The sequence below is a fragment of the Gobio gobio genome (genome assembly GCF_949357685.1).
Source record: "Gobio gobio genome assembly, chromosome: 6".
Classification (NCBI taxonomy): Eukaryota; Metazoa; Chordata; class Actinopteri; order Cypriniformes; family Gobionidae; genus Gobio; species Gobio gobio.
Genome location: NC_137102.1, coordinates 58,125,517 through 58,144,895, shown reverse-complemented (window position 1 = coordinate 58,144,895; position 19,379 = coordinate 58,125,517). Strand labels below are relative to the sequence as shown.

The 19,379-nt window shown below is 36.7% G+C and overlaps 1 protein-coding gene across 8 annotated transcripts in view; it reads left to right on the top strand.

The window, feature by feature from the left end:
- Positions 1–19,379, top strand: part of ranbp3b (RAN binding protein 3b) — a 49,109-nt gene that overhangs the window by 19,013 nt on the left and 10,717 nt on the right. For 3 of the 8 annotated variants that reach the window (XR_013816757.1, XM_079819955.1, XM_079819953.1), the window contains 7 exons: positions 1,480–1,545; positions 7,146–7,247; positions 11,408–11,508; positions 16,626–16,742; positions 16,859–16,947; positions 17,043–17,118; positions 17,630–17,726. Coding sequence is in view for 6 of the 8 variants with exons in the window: in XM_079819955.1 (XP_079676081.1) it covers positions 1,480–1,545; positions 7,146–7,247; positions 11,408–11,508; positions 16,626–16,742; positions 16,859–16,947; positions 17,043–17,118; positions 17,630–17,726 (648 nt within the window). In the remaining 2 variants the exon portion in view is untranslated. Of the gene's footprint in view, positions 1–1,479; positions 1,546–7,133; positions 7,248–11,407; positions 11,509–16,625; positions 16,743–16,858; positions 16,948–17,042; positions 17,119–17,629; positions 17,727–19,379 lie in introns of all 8 variants that reach the window. The other 5 variants (XR_013816756.1, XM_079819957.1, XM_079819956.1 and 2 more) reach the window with 2 other exon arrangements.

The window sequence follows — 19,379 nt, the reverse complement described above, 5'->3', positions numbered from 1 at the left end:
TCCACGATAATGATCAAAATAGAGTAAATCACCTCTTGAAAATAACTTGACGATCATTACACCAGTAGTTGACGACAAGTGGCTGTTAAAATGTATTTGTCATTGAATCATTCATTCAAGAGATTCTTTCAAAAATGCTGATTCATCCAGTAATGAAACAAGTGAAGTCTTTACGAGTGAGTCATTGAATCATTCATTCAAGAGATTCTTTCAAAAATGCCGATTCATCCAGTAATGAAACAAGTGAAGTCTTTACGAGTGAGTCATTGAATCATTCATTCAAGAGATTCTTTCAAAAATGCCGATTCATCTAGTAATGAAACAAGTGAAGTCTTTACGAGTGAGTCATTGAATCATTCATTCAAGAGATTCTTTCAAAAATGCCGATTCATCCAGTAATGAAACAAGTGAAGTCTTTACGAGTGAGTCATTGAATCATTCATTCAAGAGATTCTTTCAAAAAATGCCGATTCATCCAGTAATGAAACAAGTGAAGTCTTTACGAGTGAGTCATTGAATCATTCATTCAAGAGATTCTTTCAAAAAATGCCGATTCATCCAGTAATGAAACAAGTGAAGTCTTTACGAGTGAGTCATTGAATCATTCATTCAAGAGATAAAAGAAAGTAATGCATTCAATTAATTCAATATTTTTAAATGGACTACAACAATTAACCTCTATTAAACGACATGCTATTTTGTTTAGTCTATTTGGAATGGTGGGTGAATTGTGATCTGTATTTTTTAAACAAAGAAAATCATGATTCTCAATTTATACAGAATTGTGCAACTCTACATTTTTAGTTTTGCTCAAGCCTGATATATCGCTTATATGCTGATCCGCATAGTTGCTTTTTGTTTTTAATAAATCAGACTGTATAAAACTAATTTAAAACACGTTTGCTAAGTGGCTTCAGATCTCTCCTCCTCTAGATAGTGAGCTACACAGAGTAGTAATGTAAATGGCAGATGTTGCACATTTATCTGAAGGCAGCTTTCTATTTTGGTCTCTATTAGAAAGAGCACAAACCCAGCCAAGCGCACTAAACCTAAATGTGTTTCGGCTACTGTCAGGAATGTGCTAAAACAAGTCCAGAGGCCTGTGGAGGGGACTATGGTCATACAGGAAGTGGTTTGAGTCAGCTTGAGGGCACTATAGAGATGGAGACTCTGTGGCTGTGTTTGCATAGTGTATACAGTGTGGTATTTACTGCATACTGCCCACTCTTTGGTAAAAATATGAAGCTGTTTCTAAATGTTTAAACCATTGTAATGTTTTTTTGACTGGTATTATTGCATTGCAGAAAGAGTATGAGTTGTATGCCATTTTTGTGCCATCTTATTCTTGACTGATGTGTTTTTAGGCCACATACGAATGCACTTTGAGTGTTTGTTTAGCTGAGAGATCTTATCTCGTCTTGCGTAAGCGATGTTTGGTTTAGTGTCTTACATGTTTATGCTTCTGTTTGTTTGTCTCAGAAGAGAAGCCTGTTGGGTTCAGGTTGAAACCCCCCACACTCATTCATGGCCAGGCTCCAAGCGCAGGTAAGATCAACTCATTCCTGCTTTGAGCGTTTTACTGTAGCTGCACACATATGCAACGCATGAATATGCTCTCATGAGCAGGAAAGATTAGGGAAATTAGTCACACTGTAAAGCTTCCTCTTTCAGTCCTTTTTGTAAATGTCATCTTGTACATTTTGAAAGCTCCTCGAATAGATTAAGACCGTTGGATTCAATGTTTAGCTTTACTCATGAGATGCAAACTCAGTTCCTGGAAGGCAAGTCCTACAGAGTTTCTGCTCCAACACACACACACACACACCTGTAGTTTTCAAATAAAGCCAGGTTCACACTGTACGAATTTGGCCGTTCTTAGACAAATGTTGAGGATCCTAAAAGATTCCTCTAATCTTAGGCCAAAAGCTGAAGTCTTTGATTGCAGGTTAAACATGTTCACGACAGCCGATGTAATGACCACTGCGATCAAATTTTTCCTCCAATGAAATTCTGGCACTGTCTGAAGATTTGACGCACAGTCCTGTAGTCCTGACGCTTCTCCTACGACGACTGTCAAATCAAAAACAAATAGGGCTCAGAACCAGGGGTCTGTTCTAGGGCTGCAACGACGCGTCGACGTCGTCGATGACGTCGACTACGAAAATACGTCGTGAAATGCGTCGACGCGTCGGCGGCACATTATTTACGTTCTAGAATGGAACAGAAGATCTAGAATAATGGCAGCTTCTGCTCCCGGGCATAGTGAAAATGATCATTTATCATATAAAGCCAGACCGCGACATTCAAAAGTGTGGGAGTACTTTAAACAGAAGCCGAATAAAACTGTGCTTTGTTCGCTCCGTAATGCCGGTTTCACATTGCGCGCGGTGGCAGAGCAGGTGATGTGCGCGTGGAGAGCGGGAGCTTTCACACTGCCAGTCAGTGTTGCCAAGTCCGCGTTTTTTCCGCGGAATTGGGCTACTACTTCTACACTGTTGCCGCGGGCTGTGTCTCATGTCCGCGGGTTGAAGCGATCCCAATTATGTGATATTTAGCCCCGGGAATGAGAATTTTAGCCGGCAGCCCTGCAAAAAAACACACATATTTAACCCCCCGAACGCGATGTTTACCAGAGAACCTCCCCGAAACGCGATTGGGCTTGTTTTGGACTAGTTTTGAGTAACGAATGGGTGGGTTTTGTTGTGTAAACCTGGCAACCCTGCTGCCAGTGTTCTCTCGCGCAGCTGAACCGTGGCGCGTGTATTGCAACAGACGGTCACATTTTCCGGGGTTCTTCTCCGACCCCAGTACGTCTCGTGCTTTTATTTATTATGGGCTGCATATATCTCCTGTTAATGCGACCTGGTTCCCCTCTGTCCCATACACATATGCATAATAACATGCTGTATATAGGTAGTTTGCATGATTAAAGTAACATTAAAGTTAAGATATGCCTCTAGCTTTAATCATTTAAATGTGTCTTTGAAGTTTGGGCAAAAACTTCTGGCAGCTTTAGTCGTTGTTTATGCACATGTATCTTCAAAATAGACAACTAGTTATACTATATTAAAACTATGCTGAAAGCTCCTGTATGTGAACCTTTTGCAGATAAATACAAGTGCATTTTCGTTTACTATTGACACAAATCAATAAGTAAATCATACTCAACTACTATAGTAAACAACTTTTCCTTATTAGGCCTACTCTGTATACATTTTATGATGAATAGTATCATTATATATTATGTTTAAAAAGCTTCTTGTGTTCATATATTTCATTATAAAATGGCATACTATGTACACTACCTTCCTGAAATACAATTAATATTGTCATCATTAATTGATTTCATGTTAAAATAATATACAAATTCACTACCCTCTTTGAAGTACAATAATCAGTAAAAAAGAACCATAAGATTAATCCGGAAAAATAATCGTTAGATTAGTCGACTAATCGGAAAAATAATCGTTAGATTAGTCGACAGAAAAAATAATCGTTAGTTGCAGCTCTAGTCTGTTCTTCGTACCTCGCTAACTCAGTTAGCTGGATTTGATTGTTGACAATTTGCCATGATCTTGGATTGTTTGGTTCTTCGACGCTCATCCTGGACTTGCTGTCATAGCAACAGGTCCGTAAGCTTAAGCCTGCTCGCGAGCGGCTTATTTCATGTAAACAGGATTAGATTTTGCATCTTGAGGTGATACTTAAAATCTGTCCCAGAAACTGCTACTTTATTACAAGAGTTCATTACTGAACCAGGGGCAATAATAATAATTTTAAATAATAATAATATACACATTTTAAATTGTATATGTATATGAGAATGTATATAATATTATGTTTTGTATAATACTATAGACACAGCCACTTGATTGAGCGATTTATTTGTGATGGAATAATTACTTTATAATTTTATTGGAGGTTTACACACATGTTGTACAGTTACTCTGAGCCGTGCATTAATTTAAGTGATGACGGATATTATGGGATGGCTTGATGCAGCACAAGAGATGCAGAGAATTTGATCTTGACCCTTAAGAAACTTTAATACTGTAACGTTACAAATCTGCTTCAAATTGAATTAAAAATGTGAAGGGTGAACAAATACTGTATAAAATCGTGAATATAAATAATTGGTAATGTTAAAAAAAAACATTTATCATTGATCTATTATAACTTTTATGTTGGTTTGGTCGTTTAGCTGTTTCCTTATAAAGGTCCAGATATTCGTGGGTTTTTTAAATGTTTTTTGCCAGGTGGCTTTTTTAATTATATGATGTCATTATGTTGCTGTCTTGCCGCCAGCCAATCGCTGCATTGCTGATCGTGGTTTCGAGTATCGATGCATCTGCCCTCTTCAGGGAACACAAGAACGTGCAGTGATCTTAGATCATTTAATCCAGATATTTAAATCCAATCCGCAAATTCGTTTGAAGAACCAAATTAGCCAGAGATCCGTTATCACGATTAAAAGATCTGGGATCTGTCAAATCATCTCAGATGTATTAAGCGAGGTACGAAGAATGGATCCCTGATGATGCAATTAGTGAGATAACAACAAACCACAACTTAAACAATTTAATAATCAAGTTATACTTGTATGATATTACGCTGTAGCCACATAGGACCAGCGACTCTCACAGTGGATTATGGGTTGTCTCTAGCCGATGAATGTCATAGATTGTACGCGTTATTGTGGGATTGAATGAGTGCACTCGATAACATCCACTATGGTTACGGACACCACTTTAAATGGTTGTCCCCTCAAAATAGTGTCCTATTTAATTGCATACACTGTAAAAAAAAGATGGACGACGCACCTTCACTCTTTTCCATCGAAGTAAGTGAAGCTGCCAGTGTCCAAATATGGTGCTGACATCTTGGAGCCCGAGTACGCGCAGTAGTGAGCGCGAAGTAGAGCCGCGATATAAAGGTCACAGGTTTTTTTTTTTTTTTTTAAATAAACAGTTATGGAAATGTAGAAATTAAAGATCCAATCTCCTCGTCAGAAAAGCCACTCAGAAAAGCCGTCTCAGCTGTCAATCTTAACGTCACACCCCCGTTTTTATAGCATCAACTAACTAAAGCCAAACTTATTTAAATAACTAACACTTTAACTAACATCACTGTGATTTAAAACTGCCTAAGATGACGGAAACAATCTTTGGAAAAAGATTATTTGAAGTGTAATTTGGTTTAGTTTGCCCCATTGCATTTCATGGAGAGGGCGGGGTTTATGACCTATACTGCATCCAGCCACCTGGGGGCGATCAAGACGCTTTGGCTTCGGTTTTCAGGACTCGTATGGCATGCTTGATTGAGGGTATAGGGACACAGCCATTGTTTTTGTTTGCTAGCTACCATTTAATTCGCACATGTAATGCAACTCACCGTCACAGAACGTGTCACGGATTGATGAAGTAAAACTCGGACGAGTCTTGCATGCTTCCGTTCTTATCACGCTTTGACTGCCATACAGTCTGACGTGAATGAGAACTGAGATCCGACAGTGTGACATGGCTTACAGCGGGGATCATGTTCGTACAATCTGACAAGCAACAGTCGTGAAGGACTGTTATGAATCGTACAGTGTGAACCCGGCTTAAACTCTCCAGGAACTGAGTTCTGCACCCCTGGCTCAGAACATTTTACCATTTATATATTATAGTATTTATTATTTTGAATTAACTTTTTTTTTCTGTACATTTTCAGTTTTCGTTTTTTTTAGGGCTGTCACGATTGCTCGATTTAAATTCGAGTACTCAATTTAATACAAAATCCTTGATTGCAAGTTACCCGGGTCGAGTAACCGACAAAATAATCCATGAATCGCATTATTAGACCACTTTCCAAGACTGCACTATATATTAAAATAATTTAAAAACCAGCGTAGTGCTATTGTGAATTCACGGAGGCTTTGATTCAATTAAATAAATATATTCCCTGCGGGTTAAATGTGTATATATTGCGCTTCAATTATTTACATGTGTGTAGGTTACGTGCGTCTCAGAGCGGCTCTGTTCAAAAAGAAATGCTACTCCACGTGAACTATTATCATTTATATGCGTGGAGCGTCTCAATCTCCATCTCTGCATATGCTGTGACTTTGGGTGGCTTAGAACGTTCATCTGGGAACGCAATGTGCACCTTTCATCAGATTTGTAAATTTATACACCTACGCCAACACACGAAAATGCATCATTTATATGTTTCTAAATATGCAAACTTTTCATCAGGATTTCAAAATAAAAGTTTAAACCCTCGCTCTAAGTTTGCATGTTTTGATGTCCATGTTCTTGTTCAAGAAATTACAGTGGCTGTAGTATTTCCATCATAAAGAAGTGGCCAAATATAAAGATTAAGTGAACATTTAAATTAAATGTTGTTTTCAAGGATTTGATCTGCTGTAAAGTGTAACAATCACCCCCTGGTTGGCTTTTGTTATAGTACATAATGTACATAAGATGATTGTGTATATTTATGTATTTTATATTAACAGTGTTGTTCTATAAAATCATATGCTTACTTGCTTATGATACTCAATTTGAACCAGATATTATTGCCTCATTGTTATTATATATGTATTTTAAGTCATTTTAAAGGCTTGCGTCTTTGCTTGGGTCTATTATTATTACCACAAAAAAAAAGATTAATCGTCAAAATAATCGACCGATTACTCGATTACCAAAGTATTCGTGACAGCCCTGTTTTTTTGTTTCAATTTATTAGTTTGAGTCATTTTAGTACTTCAACTTAGTTTATTTCAGTCACTTGCAAAGGCAACATCTTTCATCTAATATTTAATGTTCATTTTATTTTTGCTGTATTTCAATTAACAAAAATGATTTTTAATAGTTTTAGTTGTCAGAGCCGTTAATCTCATGGCCGGCGCTCCGACTTGTAGCGCAATCGTGTTTCAGGCGACCCGAGGTCGAGTTCCAGCTCGTGGTCCTTCCCTGACCCCACTTCACTTCCTGTCCTCTCTCAAACTGTACTATCTGAATAAAGGCAAAAATTGTTGTAATGTATAAGACACTAGCTTTAGAAAGCTCTTCCATTACTAAAGACCTAATCAAACACTGGTGTGTGTTGTTGCCCTGCGGTGTTTGGTTTCTGATTCAACCCGTTAGTAGGTTGTTTTCCAGGCGTTCCCAGTCAGAAGCCCAAAGAACAGCAGCGCAGTGTTCTGAGACCAGCCGTTCTACAGGCGCCTCCGGCCAAGACCCTCACAGAACCCGTCAAGACCAGTATGTACTAATCCCATAATGCTCACTGCTGGCTTTCAGAGCAACAGAATATGTGGAGGTCACAGCTTGTTCTGCATAGAAGCACATTTCCGGATGTGTAAATCTAAGCCACAGTGGCCCAGTTTTCCTGAAATCTTTTTTTCCCAAATTCCGTTTTATTTGTTCTGGATTCCAGCACATTTTGGTCTAATTAAATTATGCTCATCTAAAACATGTTTAATCAGTTATATAGCTAAAGATTGTATGTATTAGGGGTCTAACGGTACACGTATTCGTACCGAACCGAATGCAATCTTTAACAGTTAACAGTCGGCTTGTTTTAAGCGCGGAACACACTTCAATCCTAGTTCCCACTCGAAAATATAAAATATTCAGTCCATTTTATCACGAAATTCAAACGATAAATGCCGTTTTGACGCTCTTTAATGTGACGACTGATCACTGTATAGGCGCGTCAATTCAATTTCGGCCGCGGCGCGAGTGAACGCGATCATCTCTTCCAGAAGAATAAACATGAATTAATATCTTAAGGTATGTTGAGGATAACACTTACTGAAACGTATCATATGTCGTGTAATCGCTCAATCAGTGTTTCAATTGCGGAAAGACGTCAAACAGCTTGTAAACAATGTCACTCAGTCCTTCAGTGTCCACAGCTGTTAATTCACTAGAGAAATCAACTCTTTCACTAAATATATGCACTATATTAGCCTATATATATATTTATTTATATTAGGTGTATATAATTAATATTTATATTAATTCTACTTAACCTGTTAGTGATGTCTTGATTATTTAATGCTATGTTTAGATAAATCTCTAAGATAAGTCATTAAGATTATATTTCAACAGCGAATTGGAGAAAAAACATAATGCAAAAACTGCCTTATGTGTAGTTTACATGTTTGCACACAATGTGTTATTTGAGTGTTGATTATCCTATAACTAAACATGAATATCAGCTGAATATTGGCTCATAGTTTGGGCTCTGTTGTTAACCTTTAATATTATAGTAATAATGTGCAAGTAAGGGCTCCCTATATAGTTTACAGCATTATCTTTTAAGAAACTTTTAGTTATAATTTAATTCATTTAAGGGCAGACAATTTTTTCAGTAAACCACTGTTTAATAAAAAATAAATAAAAAGGCATTTTTTAAAACTGCTGTACCGAACCGTGACTTCAAAACCGAGGTACGTACCGAACCGCCAGTTTTGTGTACCGTTACACCCCTAGTATATATGCATGTAATATCAATAAAGTCCCTCGAACTTGCATGCAGATGTACATTTTGAGGTAATCGTTCCTCATAGTAAGGATTGGCGGTATGGCAATATTGTTACCACGGTATAAAATGTCTACTTACAGATTTTGCTATATCGCGGCATGTCATTATATAGCACTATTGACACTTCAGAGTGATGAAAAGCATGACTGAGAATATAAAGAGTGTGACGAGCTTGATGTTAAGAAGAGTTATAAGGGCAACGTATCCTGAAAAGGTGCTCTTGCTTACTGGCACACTGAAGGCGATCGTTTGTGCTCGATGTTAAAAAGTGTTATGAAGCACAAGCAGCAGTGAAACAGAACTCAGTGCACGTTTCTCAGCATGTGATCAAGAATTCAGTTCTCTTTCACGTCTTATTGCGCTGGAATGGTCGAATACACACACAATTGTGTCAAAGTGCCATCCCGTGGAGTATTTGTGCAACCCAGCCGGTTATGTCTCAAGTGCAAGTTAACAATAATATTTAATTAATAGTTGGGTGTAAACCGGGTGTGTAACAGTATATTGGATCCGTGCGTTTGTTCTTAAAGTGACAGCAGCCTAACACAACTACAGTCAAACCAAAAATGATTCAGACTCCAGATCTAATGTTTTACTAGTGTGTGCAGGACACTATAGTTCATTTAAGTAAGTGAGGTGAGCAATATAAAGTAAACTGTGACATTATACACAAAAGTTCTTCATACAATAGATAATAATTTGAGCCCAAATTGATTCAGACACTTTGACCTGCGCATGATTTGCTGAAGTGTTTTTTCTTTAATTGCTAATGTGACCTTTGACACCACAGACACAATGAAGCATTGCTTGGTCATTGGTTGGACTAAATTGGTATTATCTAATTAAATTTAACAGCTGATTGGATGATTGTAATCATTACAGACCTTTCTATCAAAGTGATCTGACATTATCAAGATGAATTTCTGACACAGTTTAACTCTGTTCTTGTCATATTTTATTCCCATTTTCTAAATTATAGCGAATAAATGGATAATGTGAGAAAATGTTGACGGTGTCTGAATAAATGTAGGTTTGACTGCTCTGTGTCATTGATGTGAATCAAACAAAAGAGAAAATTACTCAAATTAAACTAAAAAATAAAAATAAGCTGCTCTTGACTGAATACATTTGCTTTTTAGCTTTAGCTTTTTTATATTTACTTTATACAGTGAAGACTATGCATTATTTAATTTTTTACATTTTATTAAATTTCTGTACTAATTCTGACTATATATTAAATAAACCTATTGTACCTAAAAAGTAATTGTTGTAATGTTTTGGTTATATTGTATTTGTCCTAATAGTAATTTGCTTATTTTTTTCTTATGTTTAATAACAGAAATGTGATAAAATAACACGAAATAACCATATCATGAACCTATGATACCTTGCCTCAGTCACACAGCCTGTTTTATTAAGCTAGGAGCTATAAATACTATTAAAGTGTGAGATTTGAACTTGCACTAGCACACAGATCTGACAAACCATTTGTGCGACTTGAGGTTCATGATTATTTTATCATATATATATATATATATATATATAATATATATCTCTTGTATGATGTATACAAATATAAAATACATTTGTTTTTGAACATTTCATTGGGAAAAAAAAAACTCTTTGTACTGCCTCTAAAATTATTACAAATTAGGGATGCCATATATGACAATTTTGGGCGATACCGATAACCAATAATTCTTTATATTTGAAAGCCAATAAATCTAAATCCCAATTTTTATATAATTTTTGAGAGCCTGATTACAAAATTAAAAGTCTCACCATTAAAAGTCATGTCCCAAGCACACAAATGTGATGTTCTCATTATAATTGTGTTTAGCATATATGACTTGTTGCACTTAACTGCATTTTTCTTTTTGAAGTGATTCCAATCATATTTCAAGCAATTCAAACCCATCATGGCGAACAGTTCGTATCTGAAGTGTCACAACGGAAGTAAATAATCCATTATTGGTCGGCTTAAATATATCGGTCAAATTGCCTTATTGGGCCGACAATGATAATATTAAAAATGAACATATATTGACCGTTACCAATATGGTGGCCAATATATTGTGCATCCCTATTAAAAATGCCCTGCATTTAAATAAACTTTTGTTATACAGGGCTGGTGGTAATGTCAGGCTGTGTTTTTAAGTCGTCTAAAAATGACTCGCCTAGAAACAATAACCCCAAGAATCAGACTATATAATATATCAATGAGGCAGCAAAAAGATGAAAAAGCATAGCTATAATTAAAAGCTACTTATTATAAAGCTATAATCAGTGGTTGAAGACATAATACACAGGCTGGTGCCACTTCTAGGTGATGACTTTAAGTATTCAGATTAATAAATGATGATTAATATATTAAAATAATCAACTCTTAATTAAAATGCTAAAAAAAATGTATACTGAAGTGTTTTTTCCCCTTCAAATATTGTTTTGGACCTCGGGGGACTTTTGAGTCAAAAAGTTTAAGAACAACTGTTATAGATGTATGTATGTCAGACTGAAAAATTAATTAGAGCATCAGCTCAAAATTTTCCTGGCTGGACCGATTAACTTGAGTAGTTTTTCCTCTTTGTATGACTTCCAAAAGCTACAGATGACCTAAACAATGTCAGTTTGCATTGTTTTAGTGAATTTTGAGTGAATGTTGTGGGAAATATTATTTCAGCTGTTTTTTTTTAAATCTCATTTGTCATTTATTATGTTATATTACGTGTGTATCAGCATTATATCGGCCATCAGACACCCTGCTCTAGTTGGCATATTGGATGGCCACTAGTATTCCTGACTTCTTAGCACTGTAATGTGTGTTGTGTGAGTGATGCTGTTAGTTAATGCCAGGTTTTTTTCCCACTCGCAGACTCCAGCTGTGGAACAAATGGAGTGGGGAAGTTTGGAGATTCATCATCAGAAAGCCGATCCGTTTTCCTGAACAACACAGAGAGCTCAGACAAATCACCGGTGAGGACATACAGCACAAACATCTTAGGTGGAAACGCTTGATAAATGAATCGCAACTAATTGCATTCTGTTTAGAGCATCTCGTAAATATCTCCATTGATCATGGTTGAGATGACCTGATGAATTAAAAAACTGCTTTTTCATATAAAAAAAACGCTTTCTGGCCACACTAATCATTTTCCATAAGTTTCTTGTCCACACTGAAACTTTGGAAAACGCTAAAAACATCTTACTGCACATGTGCAAAATGTAATATAAGCTCACTGAGATGATACCAGACACGATACAGTTCATGCTATGCTTCTGGCACAGCCATTTTATCAGCAGAATATCTCACCACGTACTGGTGTGTCCAGGTCTCACTCACTCAAGAATAAATAAATAAATGGCCATTCCATTTATGGTCTAAACATAATTGCCCTCATGTTTTGATGCAGGACAGCAATTGCAAGTAAATTATCTGTCATCTTTGCAGGAATGTAATATGAAGATTGTACATAACATTTAGCAACACTGAAAATGAGTAGCGCTGGTATAAACATGGATGTCTATCGCTACAACGTGTATCACATGACTAAACGTGTTTGAATGTTTCAGTGCTTCCATTTTCACAGTCCAAACTAGGGCTGGGCGATATGTGAATTTTTTGGGGGGATAATCGCCTTCAAAAATATCGCGATATCTGATAATATCGTCTACTCCGCACTGACCACGCCCACGCGCACCATTTCTCATGTTTGGTCAATTTTCCAGGCATAAAATGGAGGACAACGGCTTAATATCCAAGAAAAGATGCACACCGGTAATTTGGCAGTATTATGGATTTAAAACCAAATGCAAATGGTGAACCAGCGGATCCAACAGAGGCTATCTGCAGGCTGTGCAAAAAAAAGTAAAGGTTAAAGATGCGCAGACCACTAATCTCCGCTGCCATATCCACATACACCATCCAGTGTAGCGGCCTAATTTGAGCCCCGCTCTGCAGCCGCTTCTCAAAGCAGGAAAAGTTCTAGTTTAACTCAGATTGCTTCTGCGTTCGCTTGTGGAAAGAAGTACGATAAATCCAGTTTAAAATGGAGACAGTGCACTCTAGCTGTGACCCGTTTTCTGGTTAAAGATATGATGCCTCTTAGTCTTGTGGACCAGGCAGAATTCCAGTCCATGCTTCAAACTTTTGACCGGCAGTATGAAGTACCCAGTCGGAATTAATTCTCAAGAACAGCTATTCCAGAGCTGGATAATACAGAGAAAACTGACGTTATGACTAACATCAGTAGCGCAGATTACGTCGCTCTTACGACGGATATGTGGTCGAGCAGCAACACGATGACACCTTACATGTCAATTACTGCTATTTACATAGACAAAAACTGGGTACTACAATCAAACTGCTTCGGAACGATTTATGTGCCTGAGAGCCACACAGCAGATTATTTGGCAGATAGTCTCTTGGAGAGTGTTGGGGCGTTTTCACACCTGAAAGTCCGCACCAAGGTCCGAAACGAAGTTCATGTTTTGATACTTTTTATACATTCGGTTAGTTTTGGTTTGGTTTCACATTGCAATTATGTGAGCGCACTAAAGAACTTTACATGACACACTTGCATCCTGTCGTCATCATCTGTGTGGGCAGCATCTGGACATTGATTGGTTTGTAAACGGATGCGTCTTTCACAAGAATGAATGAACGGACGCATATCGTTGCCACTATTGAAAGGTGCGCATTGCTGGACTATTTTCTTTTCGTTACGTTTAAAAGTGGACATTTCAAGCTTTATATACACATATTTCTCATGTTTGTGAGACAAGTAGCTGCTGAGTTTGGGTTTATTTGAGACTCGCTCCAGTTCATGCGCAAAGCATGTGATCGCTCCCGCAATTATTGTCTGCTGTAGACTATTTGCTTCTTATTTATTAAATCCAGGCAATTATCTGATTAAACGTTGATTAAAATTAAGATACAATTTATACAAAACGAAATTCACATTAAAGAAAGGCTTTCTAAGCAAAATCATGCAACATTTTGTGTCTAGAAACCTGCGTTAGATTGTTGCGTTAATGTTTTATAAATGCATAGGTTCAATTAAATAACGTGGTGTTTAGATTATATTTTATTTCTGAGAACTAGCCTAATGTATTTTTAAAAAATGAAATCATATTTGTTTTAATTTTGAATGATAATTTAGATTTTTTATGATTTTAATGATTTAAAAAAAAATGCATGGCAGCTGCTAAGACATGCATGCAAACCACAGTTAGCCTACGTTTTATAGGTTCAATTAAATAACGAGGTGTTTGGATTATATTTTATTTTTAAGGTGTCTAATTAAAAAAAATTAAATCAATTGTTTTAATTTTGAATGATTTAGTTTTTTGAAGATTTTACTGATGATTTTAAAAAATGCATTTATGATTTTCATACGCAACTGTTAAGACATGCTGGGTAAACCACATTTATGGTGTTTTACAGATCACCTGCATAGTTATTTTAAGGTGATGTTTGTTTACCCATATTTTGATTTAAAAAAAAAAAAAACGTTTTGAATATGTTACTGATAAAAGCAATTTGTCTAAATGATTGAATAACGTTCGCATTGTGTCCTGAATAAAATATTTTTTTTCAAAGTTTTCGCTCTCTCGTTTTATTTTTAGCGTTAGTATTTTAAGTGTTTTCCAGGTTTACATGTTTGATTAATATTTGTATTATTAATAGGCTATTCTATTTATAATTTAATAGCCAATAATATTTTTTAGAGCTGTTTAAAACATTTAGCCAAGCCAACCTATGTCTCGTTAATTTGTAACGTGCTTCTCTTTGCGCACAACCACAACCAACATCTTATCCATATAGCCTACTTCAATGTTTTGCCTTAACACATATAGGCTACTGTAGCTATGCATCAAAAACACTAAAAAGGTAAGTGTATGGTAACTACTAAGCTATTTATAATGTATTTGGCAACGCAATGTCCTGTGAGTTTATCAGTCGTCATTTTTACGATACTGTCGATTATCGTCTGATAACACTGACTGTTATCGATATCGAGATATTTGCGAGACATCGTCGATATACCATAATATCGTCATATCGCCCAGCCCTAGTCCAAACTACGTTTGTTTTCAAATGTATTCACTTGGGAGGTTGTCTTTAAAAACTAGGCCAAAAACGATGTGTCTGTGTGGACGAAAGGCCAAAACATAGAGGAAAAAGATCCATTTTCAAATGTGTCTGGATTAGTGTAGACGTAGCCTAAGATTTTTATTCAATTTTAATGATGAAATATGTATGTTAGTCAGGTCCCCATGTCACGATGTGCCTTAACCGTAAAAAAAGTTTTGATTTGTGGTATATTCATCCAGCAGAAGAAATTACCTAAAGGGTAATGAGAAATCGGGTGTTACATTGAATTTGGTCCGTGCAGCTCTTAAAGGGCCAGACCTAATATTCTGTTTGAATAGGGCAGGAACCTGCCGGCCAAGTGAGTTTTAGGGTTTTTTTTAACCCTAAAACAATGATAAAACAATGAATAGTAAGTTCTGTCATATTATTCAATTACTTTTACAGTTTTTTGCCATGGTATGGATTCAGTATAGGTATTGAGGTATTTTAGTCTGGACTCTGGTATCGTAGCGAAGTCATAATTATTATAGAAGTCAGTTATTCTGACAACACTATTCTCTATAAAAAGTATTTGCTTATATTCTCTTTTTTTTGTTATGCTGGTTTACAAATTTGTACCTTTTTACATTTTTACTCTTTTAGTTTTACATTTTGTCAAGGGCTTGTTTACATTTATACATTTTTTTTATAGTAGGCTACACTACTGAAGGCCAACGTTGCAAGTTAAATGTTTTTAAGTAAAATTGTTGGAAATTATTGTGATAAATTAGTCGATAGATTAATCGATTAATCAATAAATTAGTCTATAGATTAATCAATATAAAAATAGTATTTAGTGGCTGCCCTAGGACCTATTATGCAAAATTCAGTTTTACATGTTTGAACACGCGTGTGTCAGCAGTGTGTACACAGCCACCCTATAATAGTAAAAATCCTCCCACTCTTGTGCAATGTGACGTCCTATCCCGATTCTTTTCCACCGGCTGTGAGGTGAAGACCACATGTGAGATTCTGCGCTCAAACTTGGCGTCATCAAACTACGCCTTTAAATCCCCATAAATCATAAGCAGTGTCTTAGAACAAGCCGTTTGCAGTTTCTGTGCAATGTGATGTCACATTGCACAGGCCCCGCCCACAACTTCTGACAGACTCCGCCCTATTAGCCTAGACTCCGCCCCTCTGAGCTGTACAAAGTCCGCCATGTTTATCTCCTCGAATTTAACAGCAGCATTCAAGTGAGAAATGTGTTCTTATTAAATCTACTAAAGTTATTCAGTCCAGAGCAGTGAGTGATTTTCTGATTTTCTTATGTTTGATTCATATTAACAGCAAATAGCAATAGGTACTGTATATTACACTGCTGTCACTTTAATACACAGATCTAATATACAAATGCGATTTCTTTACTTGCTGTTTACATGACTGTGTTTGTGAACTTTGTGTGTTTTTGAACATAACCTTGTGTGTATTTGACAATTTAAGAGCAATAAGACGTGACCGAGAACTTAGTTTAATACTCACACAACGCTCCATCTGACATCAGCTTTCTGTGCACACATGCAAATAATAAACTTTCATCATGAAGAACTGCAATGTCACGTGAGTGACCGCGATAAAGATGATCATCAAAACCAAAACCTATGTTTTAGTTTTTTGGCAGAGTATCCGAGGCATGAGCTGTAGAGGATCCGCCCTCTTCTGGAAAGGGGCGGGGAGCAGCAGCTCATTTGCATTTAAAGATACATGCACGAAAACAGCGTGTTTTTTCTTCCACTCAAAAATGGGCTTTTACAACATGGTGTAATAAATGATCTTTGTGGTATTTTGAGCTGAAACTTCAGACTCATTCTGGAGACACCTGAGACTTATATTACATCTTGTAAAAAGGGTCATAATAGGTCCCCTTTGAATATGAGACTTCAATATTCACATCTTAAACGTTGCTAAAAACCCATAGACTTGTCGCCAGATCTGCATTAATTGCATTTCTTTGCAGAAGCGGGAGAAGGAAGGAGAAGAAAATGGAGGTGGACAGAAAGACGACAGCAGTCAGAAGGAATGTGCGGTGGACTCGTCGTTTGTGTTCGGGCAGAATATCAAAGAGCGAGCGAAGGTCAGCACTGACTCACCAGTGCATTTGTTTCATTCTTTATTCACAGCTGCAAATTGGCACTATAGTGAGTGTTTGTGTTTATTCTCAAATTCTCTTACTGTGTGTCTCTTGAACAGTTGGAGGAAAACAGCACGTCCAGTGACTCAAAAGACGGACCAGATTCTGGCAGCACCAATTATTTCTTACAGTACATGGGCAGCGCTAGGTAACCGGTTCAATAGACCTCCCTGAATCCAACTGCTGTCCGCTCTCTGGCCCGGGTACGATGTCTTGTAAATCTGCTTTTGTTTGCTTTTACAGCGCCAACAATGCCACAAACAGCTCGGATAAAGGCTCCAAGTTCGTTTTTGGCCAGAACATGTCTGAGAGAGTGCTAGTGAGTGGATGTGTTGAACCACAGACACATTTTTTGTTCACCTTTTAAATGTAGTATTTGAAGGAATAGTTCACCCAAAAAATCACGTCGTTTATCTAAGGGTCTTGGTCTAAATTCCTACTGTTTGCTGGGTATTGTTGGGGATCATTGTCTGTTTTTGTACTTATGATGTCTGTCTTTTGTCATTTACGTCTGAGAGTTGTACCAAGACAAATTCCTATCAACTTGTTGACATGGCAATACATTTATTGAATTGAATTGAATTGAAAAAATCACGTCGTTTAACCCTTAAAAAAAGAGACGTGTAGCAGAACGCCCAAGCTGCTCTTTTCCATTCAATGAAAGTAGGAGGTGACTCAAAAAAGCACCAGAACAGACAATAACCTGTTTGGTTTTCATTTTGGGTGAACTAATTCTTAATTCATTAACTATGTTTTAACTGGTGTTGGGAAATGTGAAATTGTTTTTGGAAATGTCAAACACGGTTGTGTGTGTGTGTGAATGCTTCCAGAGTCCCCCGAAAGGAGGCGAGGCGCCAACAGAGGCCATTAAAGACAGTTCGGTTCCAGTGTCTGAGCCATCATCACAAGAGGCCACACCTGAGAAAAGTAGGTGCTCAACTCCATTTCACACAGCATCAACTAATACATACATAGATATACACATACACATTTATATAATTTCTGTGTATATATAGTAGGGGTGTAACAATACATCGATATAGATCAATACATCGTTTAAATGTGTAATCGACCTTTGTTTTCTCTCACACTGCCTTTTCATATAATTTCAGTTTCTGCATTATCGCGAACACGTGCATTCTCGTTTAAATGACCTTTTAGAGCTTGTGAAAGACTTCATCTTGCTAGAGTTTATTGCTGTTTCTATATCATGTTACTTTCTCCCGGGTGTCTGTTAGAGAGCGCTAATAAACTCAATAAACTCTTCCATAGATTTAATCATTTAATTTGAACTTTCCAATGAGAAGCGCAGCGTGCTGTGCCTCCATATTGCTTCAAGCACATCATTCTGTACACGGGATACGCATAAGTGATTTGATTTAAGCCTTTTGTGCTATAATACTTTTGCACAATGTAAGAATAGTCTATCTTGTTTCTGTCTTATCTATCATTTGTAGTTGCCTCATTAAAAAGCTGCCGTATACATCTAAAAGCAGGGCTCCAGACTAACTTTTTTCACTAGGAGCACAGTGGCCCCCAACTGAAAATTTTAGGGGCACAACCAGAAAATTTAGGGGCGCACACCATAAATCAACATGCTAACCAAATCTACTAATTTCCACTGTATTACTAATAGGGATGGGTATCGTTAAGGTTTTAACAGTATTACTACTCTTACCAATACTGCTTATCGATCCGGTACTTTAATGGTATTATTATCGGTTCTTTTTATTATAGCCTACTGTATTTTTTTTTTATGAAAAAAAAAACATAATTAAGAACATAATTAACATGGCTTTATAATCTGAAAAGTAAAATATATATAGCAAAAGAAACAGCAATGTTTGAACAAAAATATACAACATCTATTTGTAAATGGACCAGTGTGCAGGCATTCGGAAGGTCTGCTAACATTAATATTAGAAAGAACAAACCTACAAAGAAATCTGATAAAGTAATGAAATGTAAAATAACACTGCATAGTTTTCACTGTATAAATTGATAGATTAATGCTTATAAAAGCTAAAGTTATTCATTCTAGATGTGAATGTTCTCTTTGCCTTTTGTTCGATTCGAATGAATGGCTCAATCGTCAGCAGGTTTATTAGATGCTGCCCCTTTAAGACCGAATGCAGAATAATATATTCTCCTATTTCTCCAAACTATTTACACCCATTTAAGATATAAACTGTTAAAGTAACTACTCTCCAATCCGTTCATTTTGACACAGGCTATTTGTTGTGTATTTGATGGTTTAGACGCGCACACGAAGCCTAAAATATTAAGTGCAAGTCGGTCCATTTCGCAGCACACACACATAAGCCGCTGTGAAGTTGGAAACAGCGTCTCTTGAGCGGATTATTGTGCATTTAATAGCTCTTTATTATCAAACACATCCCGCAGTTTAGCAACAGTAGAGACTGCAGTTTACAACAATCACTGAATCTGACGTTTAGTTTAGGTTTAGGGAGAAATGACAGCGCAAGCTGTGAAGGGAAGGATGAGCTCGACGGAACACGGCTATAGGAATAGTTTTACCTTATAGCCTATCTTCTTTTTATAATTATTGGAAGCCAAAAT